General features: G+C 43.2%; 1 protein-coding gene across 3 annotated transcripts in view; it reads left to right on the forward strand.

Annotated features, from left to right (window-relative positions):
- LOC119729012 (transcription factor AP-2-epsilon-like) overlaps positions 1 to 16,556 on the forward strand; it is a 115,268-nt gene that overhangs the window by 42,873 nt on the left and 55,839 nt on the right. For all 3 annotated transcript variants that reach the window (XM_038201495.1, XM_038201493.1, XM_038201494.1), the window contains exons 3-4: positions 5,901 to 5,972; positions 13,453 to 13,516. In XM_038201495.1, coding sequence (XP_038057423.1) covers positions 5,901 to 5,972; positions 13,453 to 13,516 — 136 coding nt within the window. The remainder of the gene's footprint in view (positions 1 to 5,900; positions 5,973 to 13,452; positions 13,517 to 16,556) is intronic.

Raw genomic sequence — 16,556 nt, forward strand, 5'->3', positions numbered from 1 at the left:
GATGTAATTCAAGTTCTCTGAATTTAGGTGAAACTTTTCACAAAGTTTTATTTCACAGTTGTGGGTAATGTAAGATATAAATCAAATTATTTCATACATTTAATAACTGAAAAAAAACCTGCAAGTTTCATCCATTTCAATTCCGGACAAAAATGCATGATGTCCATTTTACTCCAATTAGTTAAAACGATGAACAATTGTTATTTTGAAGTTTAGTTAATTATATTATCTTAGATGTTTTTCCCTCATGTCCCTAACGTATATGATTGTGAGCGAATATGTTGTCTAATGTGTAGGCCTCCACACACAATGTTAACCATACCGAAGGCCCCATTCTTCCCCTGAAAATATATAACCTGAAGTGACCCTGTGTGTCGGTCTGTTTTCCCCATTACGCCACCTACGCGGCCGCCGAGCACAAGCGCACCCCAGTTCCCCCCTTGCACGGTACCCGGCACGGCCCGCTAGTAACCTGCTGTTCTGCGCTGCTTGTGATCGTTCCTTCTCCGCGTCGATGTATTAAGAGGGGTCTTTGACCAGGTTGGACGGGGGGAGATTTACCGGGTTAACCCCGGCGGTTTGCAGGGGATCTTCGTCTGTCAGTGCCGCGGCAGCCTCTCAATTTTACGGGACGCGTTCGTCAGTGAATGCCCTGTTATGTTGTGAATTCGTTTAGCGGGAAAAAAAAGTACAGGAATGCCTTTATGTACGTGTACTTCGTGGAATGTTATCGTTTGTGCGAGATGGAAAGTACACGCACCAAAGCCATTTGCGACTACAAAACTTTAAACAATGGAGTCTAATAGGACTCATTACACTACTTTCGTCGGAGACAACTCATTGCTTCGTACATGCGCGATAATAATTAGCATATTGTCTTTGATTATTGCTCTTAATACCGTTTTTTAATGAACACCAATGGGTTTGTATTTAACTGCTCTCCAATGATTAATTCTCCAGATTTTTGGTCGTGTATTAGAGAAATCCTTATCACAATATCAAAATGATTCTTTACGTGTCTCTCAAGACAATAACGGACATAGGAATTTTTTAAGGCCATGTGACTTGGTGTACTTCGACCCAGTGTATAAGTCCACGTTCGGCTTCCTGAACATTGCATCGTATAACACGAGGCCAACACGTTCGAGTATTTCCGTTTTGGTTCGGACATCAAAGGCCCCAATAGATTCCGAAGCCATGGGCAGAGCCGAAGCCGAAGAAAAATTCCACATTTCGCAAAAGCCCCAATGTGTCTTGCGTCCTTGCTCGACGGTCCATTCATTTTCATCTTGCCTCCTCCCGAATTCCCAACCTCCTCGTTCCAAATTGATTGAGCTTGCCAACCCCTCTCCCCTTCATTCCTCCAAACCTATGCATGCCAAGTGCCGCTAGAGACCCTTCCTTCAAATCCACCCGAACGCTCCCTCAAAACTTCTGCATTTCTAATTAAATCCCCCAAAATCCATAATGCATCGACCATTTTTTATGATTAATGAGTCATAATACGTGTTCCCACACAGTCACTCTTCAGAGGAATTCGTTTGTTCTCAGTCCGATTTTCATCTGAATTTTAACCGGCAGCTCTCTGGGGGATTTTACAAACACACATCGGGGGACGAGTCGGGATACCCGACCGAGCGTTTTGGAAGGGTTGTGTGTATAAAGAGAGGCGCATTATTCGAGATTATATACAGCGCAGCCCGTGCTGCGCCACGCCACCGTGCAAAACTTCCCATCTGCCGGTATCGGTGGACCACTTTTGCGCGCTAAAGTGTTTTCGCGCCCTGGCACCGGCGAAAGGGGCTTTCGGCTCAAAATCTTCCCTAATCCTTGCTGCAGATAACACACTTTAGTGCTCGCACCGCCTCAGTGTCACAACTCGAAATCGCAAGGCGCTGGAAAGGCTCTAAGATGTTTCAAGTTTAGTCTACCCTTTTAAGCATAAATTTGTGTAGTGTAGCGAGGATATAGAACATGCATAAGAATGAAAATCATAATATTTCATTACTGGATACACTCTTGCCTATTGATTCTGAAAAAAAAATGAAAAGTCGTCAGTTCAAATGGATAGCCTTTGATACGCATTGGAGAAGGAGTCCCTTGACACATTGGTCCACATGTTTTTTGGCCAGAAGGGTTTGTAAAGATTGCGTCTGCTCCAAATAATAACTCGTCATAATCTTGACATCTTTCAAAGCTTTCATATTCAAAAAAAAAATTCCCCAACTGCATGTTCCCTATCATCCACCTGTCAGCGTCTGAAGACAAAAAAAAACCGTAAATGCCCTTCGATTTCTCCCCGTATTATGATCCGCCTGCCTCGGACAAAAATCCGCGGTCTTCACGACCACTTGATTCCAACAGGAAAGATGATTTTGAACTTCGATTTTTGTAGCCGTCCGCCGGGACACGAACTGTGGAAAATTATAGCCGCGGCAGTGGGGTGGCTTACCGTAGAGATTGCAAACGGAGACAGCTGTTGGCCACGATCGCATTCCAATAAATTCAGACAGAGGAAGATGAAAAAAAAAAGGAAAGCAGAGAAAAACTAGATGACGGGTAGAAAATTGGTAAAAATCAGATTATGGGTGTTTATTATGATATGTCAACGGCAGGCACGTTTGGTTCGTTCCCGGTTCGGCGTCAAAAATGCGCCGCATGGAAACAAGCGCCGTATACACGGGTTTCTTGTTGTGCAATTTGATTCTTAGTTCGCGCGATTATTATGCGCCACCTTCAAGAGGACGAAATCACCAACTTGATGTTAGAGTCACGACTTCTTATTGGAAGATGAGTTTTCTGGCATCAAATATGATCAGGTGGAAAGTATAGGGTGAGTGCAGCATTTGCGAAGCAGATGAGGACCAAATCACCCAGGCGCCGACACCATGCGATCTCAATATATCGCGACAACAAAGTTGCTCGTTCCCATTTGACATCACCCGATATAGTCCCACAAAGCAACATGGCGGCCGCCATATGATTACCTGGAGATCCCCGTGGTAACCGAGTCTTACTCCGATGACAAAGTTGCCGGATTGCTCTTTCTTTATAATCTGCCGACGCCTAGGCCAATTCTCCCCCCTCTGAAATCTAAGGTTAGTGCCGGTCTCCCTCTTGGTCAGCGATCGGTTTGCCTTGGGCGTTATATCATGGACAAGGTTTGAGCTTATGGCATATCACAGGAGAGATATATAACATGTCTGGGACGAGCCTAGGTCATATATTATTCCGTGATATGGGTCAATCCATACTGACGAGGGACATGTTCATATATCGAAAATATCTCGAACCGGATTGACCTTTCAACATCTGGGGAGCGGAATAGATCAAAATGTTAAGCTGTGGCAGTAACCACTATTTATGAATATACTTGACCCATATTTTGAATCCGACAATAAAATGTGGAAATGTTTCTGTCAGTGTGAGATGGCTATAATAGGGTACAATGTCCTCAGCCGGCGCGCAGCATGCCTTCTGCTAATTTTTTGGAGGAAGTTTTGACAAAGGAAATTGAGAAAAGTGAGTCAGAAAGCAACCATGTACAGGTGGGACGGCTGGGCAGGAAGGGCTGATTGTCTCTGCGGCTTGACAAAGATGGATCTAGGATGGCGGGAAAAATGTCACTGCAAAATTGTTTTCAGGTGCGATTTTTGGACCCTAATCGTTCATGCTGGGGAACAGGTTGACAAGGGGACGCCGGGATGTCAAACTCAAAATTCGCTGTCAGCCGGACAGCTTTTACGCTGGCGCACGTCACCTAAACACACGAGACACGCCATTTTCTTAAAAATATACTCAGTGGAACCAATCAAAGAGAGGTCACTGCGCATGCGCATTGCAATCTAGGTAGACTGCGCTCAACCAGCATGGATTCTTCTTCGAAAAAAAAAAAACCCAAAGAAACCCGCAAATACTCGACAAAAAAACAGAATATAACCCTCAAACATAGAATAGAGTACCAAACCTTTCAATTGTCTCCATGTGTTGAGAAGGTCAGTGTACTGCGCACGTGTCATTGCGCAGCTTACTTGACCGGTGTAAACCAGTTCAGTCTATAATTGTTCATGAGTCTTCAGGGCCAATGTTACAGTGCTTATTATAACCAGTCCACTGTAGCAAACTGTTTAAATCCATTCCCGTATGTGAAACTCATCCTTCCCTCAAACTATACCCGAAATAAAAAAAAAGTAGCGCACATCCATTATGTATGTATTTGAGCCCAAAGCATTTCCCTTCTCAACCCCCCCCCCCCCCTCTCCTTTTCATTCCACTGTACTGGTCGTTGCCTCGTGCTGTTTCATATTTTTGAAATCCCGGTCCGTCTTTCATCAACCTAAAATTGTTGGCTGGCTTTAGGATAAGGGGAACGGTGGCCCTTAAGCCAGGCCGTAAATCACAGCGCGAGTCGCCTCTAACCAAGCGCCCTGATTGATCCGCTGTTCCTCTGCGCAGCACGCCGGTCGTGGTCGGGCCAGTAATTGCTGAGCTTATATGCGGTGTGTGTTCGCGCTTTGACATAATGAATCATCAGCGTGAACCTGTGTTAATCAAACTCAAACGCTCCATTGATACAGTGCAATCCGCAGTTCATGGGCGAGGGTCAGCGGAACCAAAAGCATTGTCCTCTCTTCAGAGTAATCGCTGTTGCAACTCTTCTCTCTTCGTATAGCAGAAATAAAAATGACTCTGTCAGTTTTCTGCCATTGATGGGACTGTTAGCCGGAAGTACATTCATCATTTTCTCAGTTGCGACGATATCTTAGGATCTATTGTGTGTGTAGTGTGTACCTTTACCAAGCGTGCAGGTATCTTTATAAAGACAAAAGGTTGTTCAACTTATACCTCTTTTGTTTCCATAATTGCAATTTTTTTTACTTGGGAATGTAAAAAAATGGGAATGTAAAAAAAACTTCTATTATTGCGGAGCTTATATAAAAAGAAGGTATCCAATTGCTATCTATCGGTGTATAGGAGTGAGCACGCATTTTCTTTTCTCAACGAACAATGACGTCATTGAAATCGGAATCAATCATGAGAAGAACAGGACACTCGTCTGTCTTCGGTCTGGAAAGCGCACTGGAAGTCACGGTGTCGTCTAGGGACACGACTTCCTATAGGAGTTTCCGCGTTGGATCTGTGTGCACGTGTCGAGGTCCCCGCCGATAATTGACTGCAGTGAATAATTGTCAAGTTTTGCGAGGCTGGCCAGGAAACGGCAGAGGAAAAAGTGAATTTATCTTTGGATTTGAGAAAAGTAAACCTTCCTAAATGGTGCGTAAATGTTTGACCAGGTGCGGGACGTGACGGCGTGTGTGGGTGTGTGAACGAGGTGGCATTGACGTGATCCGTCCGGGGTCACTGAATCTATGAATATAAAACTGTCAGCTTGGGATCGAGGTTGATTTATATGAAACTGGTTGAGACTTGGTAACCATATCAATTATCAGTCACTAAATTGTGCGGAGTACTAGTCACAACCAATCAAACCTAACTGCGTGTCACTCATCAGAATAGCACTCATCATATTGATATCATTTTATGAGTTGGATTAGATTTATCGTGCGAGTCACGTGCACTTATTGCGCTGTCACCGTTTCATAAAAATGTATAGTAGGCAAAAGTAGGCAAAATTCAATTTCCAATTCTGTTAAAACACAGACCTGCTGACAGCTTTTCGATAATTGATGACCTTCTGCCAAATCGTTTTCCAATAAGCAAGCGATGAATTTCTGAATTTCAGTACTTGTAAGCTTAAAAAAATTCAAGCATGATGTCTTTCAATTCCCCCCAAGAACTTTTTTTTTGAAAAACTTCACCCGATCTGATTTAGAAACAAGTTGAGTACCAAGAAGTAAAGCGGATGGCGCGTTCTTTTTTGTTTTATTCCCAATGTTCAGAGAAGCCACACATGCGGTATTGACGTCCTCCGAACGGTTCCTTGGTACATGGAGACGTCAGAGTCTTACAAGGTTAGACACTCAAATCTCTTCATTTTTTTCAATAAGGAAATCGGGAACTTTTCCCCAACTTTGGTGATGGGTAGCCTGATATTTTCTTAAAATCAAAGTCACTTTTTTTTTAGTTGTAGAATATTGCAAGTGGAGTTGGATCACATGTAATAATGCAATCGCGTACAAAATTATTGAGGGCAGTGAGTTGTAATGTCGTCGACAGGTTGGATGCCGTTGTGGTGTTGAGGCATGTCTTAACGTGTGTTGCGTTCCGGGCGACGAGTCCTAACCGTTTGCGAACAAGGGTCGTTTCGAAATTTCGGTCTCAATCCGGTTCGGCTTCATCCATGTCTCCATGGTGTAGAGGCTTTAGAAGGACATTATATGGAAACATCCTCAACTGTGGTCTCGTATCAAAGGCTTTGATGTTCTTGAAGCACATTGTTGAAAATGGTCTAATTATGAGTTGGAGTTCACCCAGGTCAAGGGCCTAAAAGTCTCCTTTAGCCGCAGCCTGAGCGAAGCCGAGGTCTCGAAAAACGTCCCCTGACTATGCCCTGTGTAATGAACGGGAGAGCCCGACTATGAATACCGGCCGTGTGCGAACATCTCGTTCTTTCCCATGCAGCGTCATGAAATATTGTCGTTTCTTTCTATTGCGGTTCGCTGTAAAACACGTCAGCTGTGAATATACGGGATGTGAGTTGTGTGAATATACGGGAAACAAAAAACGGTCAGGTTGGTCGTGATATTGTGTTCCATTCAGCTTAAAAAATGAAACTGCCAAAATTTGATATTTTTGTTTGTTCAACTGTGGAAGTTGCCCTCGTTGAATGAAACTTTAAAAAACGGGTCAATGGTTTGATACCAACGTGCCTGGTTACAAGCTACTCGCACGGACGTATATACTGGGCCATGTGGCGTGCGGGATACCAGACGAATGCGCAAAAATGCTAACAAACCAAATATATTACCCAACCTGGTTGCGTAATTTTTATTCCTAGGAGGGTTAGGGGCAATGTCATGAATAATTCATGTTTATCCATGAGAACGGACAATGACATCAACAGCATTGTTGTTAGTTACTCAACTAGTTACAATACATTAAAGCATTTCAAAGAACGGTTGTCGTCGAGCTACCACACAGTAGCCTAGTGGATAGTGAGATGAGCTATGGATACAAAGATCCCTGGTTCGAATCCACGTCGTCGCTGCTCATTTGCATCAGCTATTTTTATTCTCCAAATTTATCACTGAGATAATTTTAAATTAAGAGGAAAATAGAACGAGAACCTAAGTCTTGCAATGATTCAAAGGAAAAACTGAATTATTCATGACATTGCCCCTAACCCTCCTAGGAAAAAAAATTACGCAACCTGGTTAAGGCTGCGATTTACGCCAGCACAGCCTATCCCGTCAATCCAGACGGAAGGGGTAAAGCATGAATGGGAAGGGGGATTTGGGGTATGTCTGATGGGACAATAAGAGGCGATCAGTCGCTTACAGTGCTCGGGAGCAGTCTGGTCTATAATGGTGTCTCCCTGGCCCCCTTCGCCTATTCACGGTATCCAATCAATCATTGTGAATCGTGACACTCAAGAGGACGGCTGTCTATGTGTAAATACGTGCTTATAGTATATGTGCCATCTAATTCTGACATCAATTGTCAAAAACTCTAAATCAGACAAAATTGCCAACCAAAAATCACATATTTTGGCTCATTTCTTTGAAGTATTTCAAACACAGTAAATATCGATTCATCAGATGGAATTTTGCGTCGGGGTGATGTATATCAATATAAGGTTTTGCCCTTCACCGACATATAAACACTGTTTACTCAGTATACCTCCCAAGTGAAAGTTGTTTGGTCATTCTGCAAACCTTACTGTCAAATAACGATAGTAAAATCTTGAAGAGATCACAGGGTCAAGCCTCATGATGTGTTTCGTCAATCAATGTAAACAAAGTGTTTATATCGGCCATCTTGGGGGCAACTACTTTGAAGAATACCCTCCAAGATGGCCGCTTTGCGAAAGGCCTGTATCCAGACTTGAGACCAGAAGGAGCAGTTTCAGAGGCAAGGCTTCCGACTTTTGGCCATTAATTTACCTGTCGTTCTGTTGGTTGAAACCCTGACTTCCCGAGATTGTATGAATGGTAAGACAGCACGCCGTAATGCTCCAGAATGTGTACTTTGCACGGCACAGTCTTTCTTCCCAGTGTGACCAGCGTATAGGACAACTGGGGGGAAAGAGAGATAGGGACGGGGGAATGTCTTGCCGAGTGTCAGCGGCCATGTTAATGCCTTCCGTTTTGGATTGCCTCGGTAAGCCTCTCGGATGCAGCTAAGACAAACCCGGTCGGAGCTGGCTGGGTTTTTTGCTCCAGACCTCATGAATCATTATCCTCAGTCGGCCGTCCCAAAGCAAAGCACTTCTTCTGCAGTCATTGGCTGACCTACTTATTACACTGCTGATTGCTGATTGGCTCGCCGATCACCGTCATTTGCATAAATATTGCTCTATCCTTTCATTAGCTTATTATGCATTTCTCATTAACTCATTATTTATTGTTCATTTTTTCGTCCATGTTAATATTTTAAAAAATGATTACCACAGGAAAATTCAAAAGGAATTAATGATGTATTTTTGCATGAATTTAAAAAAAAAAAATTTTGGAAAAAGTGCAAGTCACTTATCATAGGCTGTCAACAATGATTTGCAAATGTAATGTTCCGCGTATGACTTGTTTACCTCTGAAAATCAAGGGTGAATTTTTTAAAACCAGTTTTAAAATACCACACGTTTATTGAACAGGAAGTTAACCTTCGATTGTCAATTATGTGTTTGATTGCTTAGGCTTTTCTGTTTGAGAAAAAAATCAGCACATAGCTACTCCTTTGGGATACGTTTTTGGAATTATCTTTCTTGAGTAAGAGGTCTGGGTTAACTTAAGAGGAAAATCATAGTGGACATATCAAGTCGGTACACGAGTGGTTAAAAGAAGGGCTCGAAGAGCCTCTATCGATTAATAGATTGGTCGTAATCTGTAAGGAATTCGCTTCAATTCATATGCAAACTTGTTCACGTCCCGCAACAATGGTTACTGGTGAACTTTTTTACGAATCTTCGCGATCAACGCTTACATTTCTTGCTAACTGTACAGCTTAATCTTTAAAATGTTGAATACATTTTTCTGTTTGTCCACGAGTGCATCAGATAATCCAGGTTTTCCGTCATCAGTTCGGAATGATGTAACAATGGTTTAAGACGTGAACTGATTCTGTAGTCTTAGTGCAGTTACGAATTATGGAAACGTTTGTTGAAGGCTTTCTGTGGGGTGTGAAAATAAGGTGCTAGTTGATGTAACAGGAATGAATGCACTTGTTGGAAGCAGAACGGTTTTCGATCCCTGGAAAATATTGCTTAGGATTTGATACTATACATTGAAAGGGTATACAGTAACACTGCATATTCCCTCTATACGTTTGTGTTTACCACCGTCATTGAGTCGTGGTTGAGTAGCAGGGGCGGATCTAGCTTTCAGGAAAGGGGGGGGGCTGATACAAGGGGAGGGGGTTGAGTCTAAGGTGTACCGATGCTAGGGGGATCAGGGGCAAGCATGCCCCCGGAAATTTTGAAATCTACGATGCTTTCTCCTTCATTCTAAGGCCATTCAAGAATTAATTTAGGAACTTCAGCATTCCATTTATTGTTTTGGCCCTATTTTGCTAGTTTCATAACATGAGTCAGTGGCTGAAGGAGGGGGGGGGTGCCCAACCCACCCCTCCCCTCTAGATCCGCCACTGAGTGCCAAGAAGACAAGAAAGTTGGAAAGTGAGGGGAAGGTGCATATAATGTGGGGAAAAGGATTAGAGATGTTTTGATGAAGTCAAGAGATTGACTGTCTGCAATCGCTTCTTGTCCCATTCTTCTGTCGTCTCAACTTTTGATGTGGAGAGAGACCTTGAAAAAGGATGAAACTTCATTTATTTCCTCGCATCAACGGGGACCCTCAGTAATCACTCACAGGACCACCAGCCCCCTCGACCGTCCATCTACCGTAGGGAGTCCCCTTCCCCCATTTGCTCACAATTCAGGAGCATTTTTCAACCCCGGTCTTTTCACCACGGGAGTCTTTTATTTCCAGCCCCGAACAACGGCTTCTGCGACGTCTGCTGTCCCCAGAATTGTTCCTCGGTGAAATTGATTTAGACGGCAAAAGATAATCTTTCTGCAATTATGGGCATGTTTACAGCGGTGCAAAGTATAGGGCCCATTGTTGGCATTTTTCCCCTCTCTTCTAGGGAGGGTCTGCTGGTCCGCTAAACGGCCACCGCGTCTTAAGAAAACCGGGGGGATTTCTTGCAACTGAATTTGTTTACTGCTGCTTTTGGTGGTTTTTGGTGTTTATCCACCTGTTCGTTGAGGACAGGTTTTTTTTAATTGCCTGATCCTTGCCGCGTCAAAACGGCACCCATAATAGAAATAAATGGGACGTTGATAACTGTGTCACTGACAAATTTGAATGAAGCCCGAGATATTTTTTGTCTTCTTTGTAAATAATGGGATGTGGTCTGCTGGATTTTTCCCCTGTTATGTCTGTGTGCCTGGAGGGTTGAGTGAACTACGAATCGTCCGACACTGCACACGGCATTTTGCCAGCCCTGTGAAATTCATTGATCGTATAAATCCAGGGAGCTCCAACCGTGTTTTACGACAAGATTTTCTGAATGACGGACAAAAGTCCGGCATGGATTTTTTTCCCAAGCTACCCTCTCTTTCTCCGTCTCTTCTTCAAGAAGAAAAGCCTGACCAAATATCTGATCGACCCGCCGCAATCAGAAAAAGTCCCGGGAAAAAAGAGGCAAAAAAGACACGGAGAGCACCCTGGATCCTTTAGCGGGCCTGGGCCTCACCCCCTCGTGGGTCGAATTGCCTCTTTGTCCCGCGGAATGTATCGGCTTTTGTCCCGAAGTGTTTTCGAGGGCCTCGACTTCTTTTGAAGGAGAGCTGCTGCCGATCGATCACACCGCCTGAATATTCCATTGGTCCAATTACAATTAAAATATTTGATTTCTTGGAGGGTTGGTATATATATGCATGACTAGCAGCGTCCTGCAGCTCTCTGTTCCCTTGATCTGTTTGCCTTATACCACTACTCCCCCAAATATCTTAGATTTCTATCCCTGCCTGGCCCTTCTTATACCTCACTCCGCGAGCCTGAGAATCTCTTAAGATGACACGGCTGTTTGACACCACGAGTGTTATTGCAGGGAATCGAGATAGGTCGTCAGTGACTATATCCAGTAACTGTGGCAATCATTGCATTGCAAAGTGCAAACTCGGTGGCGCTCTCTGCCTACGATCGGGACCCACTGTCATCGAGCCAGCATTCTTAATAGACCGGTCATTAGACTAACATGCTAAGCAAGTTTCAGTCGAGGACCAATCACGAGTATTGCGTTATTATCGAACGACATGGCTGGTTGTTCTGTGCTAAGCCAATATTTCCTGGACTTAACAAAATGTCTTTGCTGAGCAGCCTTTATGGTAAAGACTGGTGCTCAACTAGCAGTAAGCATGTTTTATAAGCACGGCTGAACCGTGCGACTATTTAACTAAACCACATTTAAAATTGAGCAGACATTTTGGCTGGAGCGGAGTTGTGAACCTGGGACCTCCGGATTTCCATTGCGGTGCTCTACCAACTGAGCCATCCAGCCCTATGCTGGCGGTTCCCCATTTTGTCAATGTCTTTGTTCACGGTTACACACTAATGTTCTGACACACCGTACCTATGTTCCGACACCCCTATGTTCCGACTACACATATTCCTATCTCTAACCCTTACCCTAACCCTAAATACAGGGAGTACGGCAGACTTATGTGCGGGTTGTCGGAATATAGGGGTGTCGGAACATAGGGGTGTCGGAACATAGAGTGGTCACCTTTCTTCACAAGGGGCGCTTGAATAAGCTAAATCTATTTAAAGCAGATATTATTTGTTCCTCCCCCCATGCAAATAATTGGAACTAATTCGAGAACTAACACTAGCTTTCCCAAAAATCCATGCATGTAAACTGTAAACTGTGTACACATTGTTGGGTCAAGTTTCTTTCTGGGTTCTTCAAGTTCTGACGTGATACATTTATGGTGCGGTGTTTTGGCCGCGTGCCGTAACTTCGGACCACTACAACAAGCGCGCGACCGGGACAGTGCCTACAGCGTGCGGCTGATTTATCGCCCATATAACTACCACCTCGTAAAAACAACACAATTCGGCTAAATTCCCGCCGTAAATCTCGACTCTTAACTGGTGGCTGTAATTTATGGAGCATTGCTGCGTCACTTGACAAGTTGTCTGATGCGTTGGCTGGCGATTCAATGCACGAACGAGATCCCATGATCGAGTCAGGGGTTTTTTTTGGGGGGGGGGAGCGAGGATGTGGTTTTATTTAATTGTGGCATATCTGCGGTCATGTAGTGGGTGATGTGGATTGGTTTGACCATAGTATTTTTCGCATTTGAAATAGAACGTCTCGGTGTTTCCGGAGCCCAAGGCCGACGATTGAGCAGCAACAAAGAAATATGCTTAGTTAAGAAAATAATTGCTCACACACAAAAGCTACCAGTCAGGAAAAACTCCTTGTTGATTACAAAAACTGTTTACTTATTTCGTAATCGTTTTTAATCAAGTTGAAAGCTGTGTTTTTGTTTTTAGTTCAAATACCGGTAGTTGACAATCGGCAGCGGCCATTCTTACTTTCCGAGGATTCCCCTGAAACATGTTTGACAAGCTCATTCCCCAGTCTTGCCTAAACCATCAATTTAGCTTCTCCTGAACCTGTTACAACGAGTAACCGCAGAGCACCCTGCCTGTAGCGACACTTTCTTTTTTCTCTCTGAAAATAGTTTTCGCGCAGAAAGCCGTCACAGACCCTTCCCCACACACACACGCACTGCAGGTATCGTGGACAGTAGACATCCTACGTCATCAAGTTGAAGTTGCTGACCCTTGACCCCGACCCGTCTGGCGCACTGATTGCGTGCGTTTTATATTGTACTTGTATACCCGCCACGTCGGGTCGAAATTTCGGCGCGATTTCGGGGGTGAAGACAGACGAGCGCTCTAGGCACAGGGAGCATTTCTTTCCCAAGATCTGCTTCGTGAAAGACGAGCTTTGCCTCGGTTGGGTATCGGATGACAGTAGGCTCTTTCACGGATTCTCTTCGCAGTTCGATTGAGCCCAGGCTAAACCCCAGGGGTTGATGGGAAGGATATGTGTCGTCACCTCAACCAGGGTTTCACTTTTTTTGTAAACTTGATCGCAATTTGGTCAGCCATTTTGAAGGCGACCTTATTTTCTTTCGTAAGCTAACGGTGCATACAAATCGAGCAACAGGTTTCCGTTGTCAGATGTGCATTGGTGAAATTTATTTCCACCGCGATATAGATTTGAATAAAACAATATTTGTTATATATTGTTTTTTTGCAGGGAGCACATGACGATGGTTCTAATTATATACACGGCGATCATCACTCTTCAGTCATCAGAAAAGGTGAGTTTAAAATAATTACACGTAACTCGAAGAGCCGTACCTTTTTATGGCCAACAAATTTAAGCGTTGATTCGGACTCTTGAGGGCGCCCCAGGTGGCCTCATTCCCGTTTGAAATGATTGCATGTTACTGGCGCCATTGAGGTAAACGTATCATTTTGCCAAGGATCAAAGTTTACGTATAATTAATATTACGTGCCTTGATAGTGGTGTGCCCTTGGTCGACAGAGAGCGGCCTGACTAAAAATCACACACGTGGTACTTCACCGTGTGTATGACGTCACTTGGTAGTGCGGCGTCTCGTGACGTAACTTAGCAACAACGTAATCGATCCAAAATGGCTTCTTCAATTGTTGACATTTTTGTGCCAATCTCTATTTTTCTTGACCAAATTATTTCATGCATGTTATATAAGTTATACAATTTCTATCGGGATTTTCCATCATCAAGTCCTAGAGATGTTATTGTTGGCAGTTAGTAAAGAATATTGGCGATCATTTCGAGAGACGTTTTGAGGTAAAATTTGGTTAGAGTAAGTGCACACGTGATGGATGATGCTCTCTTTAATGTAGTACCTGTCCAAGATTAACCTGCTTTTGAACCAATTTGTGGTCGGTCACTCGAGAAAGCCTCAACATTTTCAAGTTTCGCACCAGCTTTGAGCCTGGACGGGTCTGTCTGTCACAAGGTTCAACTGGCCAGAAATTGGTCTTATGCATCTCTTGTTCCGTGAGCTCAGAGAGTCAGGTTCATCAGCTGGGGGATTACCGTGTTTATACTGCAAATGAAAATGAAAGCCAAGGGTTTTTGTGTGTGTGTGTGCCGTCGTGAAGAGTAACTGGCATCAAAGCAAGGAATAAGATGTGAAGCTGCGCCGGTGGTTTGTGTGAGTGATTCGTGTTCTGCATGCGAGCATTTAATTCCTCGTGCTGGGGGAACCCGCTATAGTGGAACGGGCCGGGACGATGCATGCAAATTACTCAAGACAGACGCAGCGTTTTATCAGGGATGATTTTGCCTAATTGTCGGCGAGGGAACCGTGGCGTCTGATAGCTTTTGCTCGGCGGGCCGATCGTACCTGCACTCCGGCACGCATAAACATGCCTACCTTGGCCCGTCATTTACCCGCTAACGAGCACTTGGCGAGAATCGGCCAGTCTTTATAATTTCTTTCCTTGTAATTTCAGCCCCCAAAAAACCACTAGAAATTGGTGCATGATTTGAGCCCAAATTGCCTTCAACCACGATTCATAATGCAGGTTTTTGATTGCTAAAACGTGTGCAGTGAAAAAGAATGAAGAAAAAAACTTTATTCAGACAAAACCTGACAATATTTAACATTTCATTTTATTTCAGAAACATTTATTTTCACATGAATAAGCACTTTAGAAAACCAGTGGAGACAAAAATGATAGCTCAAATATCAATGTCTGCGGCCTGGATTGTTAAAAAAATATATTCATACAATTTCAAGGATACTGAGCGTTTCATAAGTATTATTATTATTAGATTTTGTGAATAATTCATTGAAATGATTAAGCAAATGGGACATATAGGCCTAATGATATATTTATTATTTTGTAAATATTCATGTAATCCCGATATTGCTCTTGAAATTTCCATTAACATTTGGTATGTTGTTGTGTGGTAGTATTTTCATAATTGTCCCCTTTCCCATCTATATTTGATATCCTGCCACTACCCCAGCTGATTTTAATACATTATGATGTTTCTGGTGTCCCAGGTGTATGGTATCAAGTGCGTGGCATCCATTTTTCTACATTAACGTCCACTTGCATTTGTGTATACAAAAAAAAGAGAGAATATTATATATATATATATACCTGTCCCTGCCGATAATAATGTGCGAATCGGGCGTGAACTGCCGCGCAGAGTTACGTTAATTATTTAAAAGCGCCTTTCTCTCGTATGTAAGCTAATAACGTGTCCATGCTGACTCTCTCTCACACCACTACCACACACACACATACTGTGTTGTGTTGAATTAAATTAATCGGCTTGTAGTACGCCGTGTGCTGGAGTCTATCATGCATGGCCGGCCAATTCTCAGCCTTCCGTCCCCGGCCCAAACCGCGCGCTTTTCTCCCCGGTAGATGTCTCTCTCTTTTTTATCGCTGTACTTTTCAGGTCAACGGTCGTTTTTCTCTCGAAAAGAAAAAAAACCTCTCTGCTACCTTCATCGGGAGTGTATAAATATTATACTCTCCGTAATATCGAAGCAGAATTGATTTGAAGTGTGGGACAAATTGATTACTTGAATTTAATACAAACAAACAGGCGGGGGGAGAGGGGCTCGATTGCACGGTGGGGGCTGGTGGAGACAACCGACCGAGAAATTACTCTAAAATATTGACACCGAATGAGTTTCAAAAATTTGGCAAATACTCAAATACAAAACCTGCAATTTCAAGTCTGTAAAGAAAAAATAAACATAAATAGATACTATCAGTCATAGTTTATGTGAAAAGTAAAATCAACGTTTCGGCTACCGTATTTATTGAGTGATATTCTAATTGACCTATCGCAGTAGAATCGCGTTAGAATTGCGTCAACGCAGCTTGTGAAATATTGTCCAATAATATTACATGATATACAAATATACAAAATCCGAGGCAAACGAAATGTAGTGTACCAAAATTCCATGGGGTTGTCTAAGGGGCGTGTCTAACTCGAAAAGGGCAAGTTAATCATGACCGTCTAGCTATTTGTATTCATTTTTGAAGGATTCAATTTATTATCTCAAAAGTTCAGTATATGCCCTATATTACGAGGAAATTCCTTTTTCACATTTACAACAATTCAGTTTGTCTGAAAGCAAAAGTATCGGTCATTTTGTGCCGTTGAAAGCAGTCTGCAGTGAATTTGTGCTTGTCAATATTTTGAAGTAACTGTCGTTCACTCTGAAGTAATAACCGAACTACAATCTATTCCCAAACCTTCTAACAAGGCACTATGGCCTTATCCTCAGTCTGTAGTATTATTATATATTCATTAATCATAACCCGCTTCACATGGACAAA

This window comes from Patiria miniata, unplaced genomic scaffold (assembly GCF_015706575.1).
Source record: "Patiria miniata isolate m_02_andy unplaced genomic scaffold, ASM1570657v1 HiC_scaffold_20, whole genome shotgun sequence".
Classification (NCBI taxonomy): Eukaryota; Metazoa; Echinodermata; class Asteroidea; order Valvatida; family Asterinidae; genus Patiria; species Patiria miniata.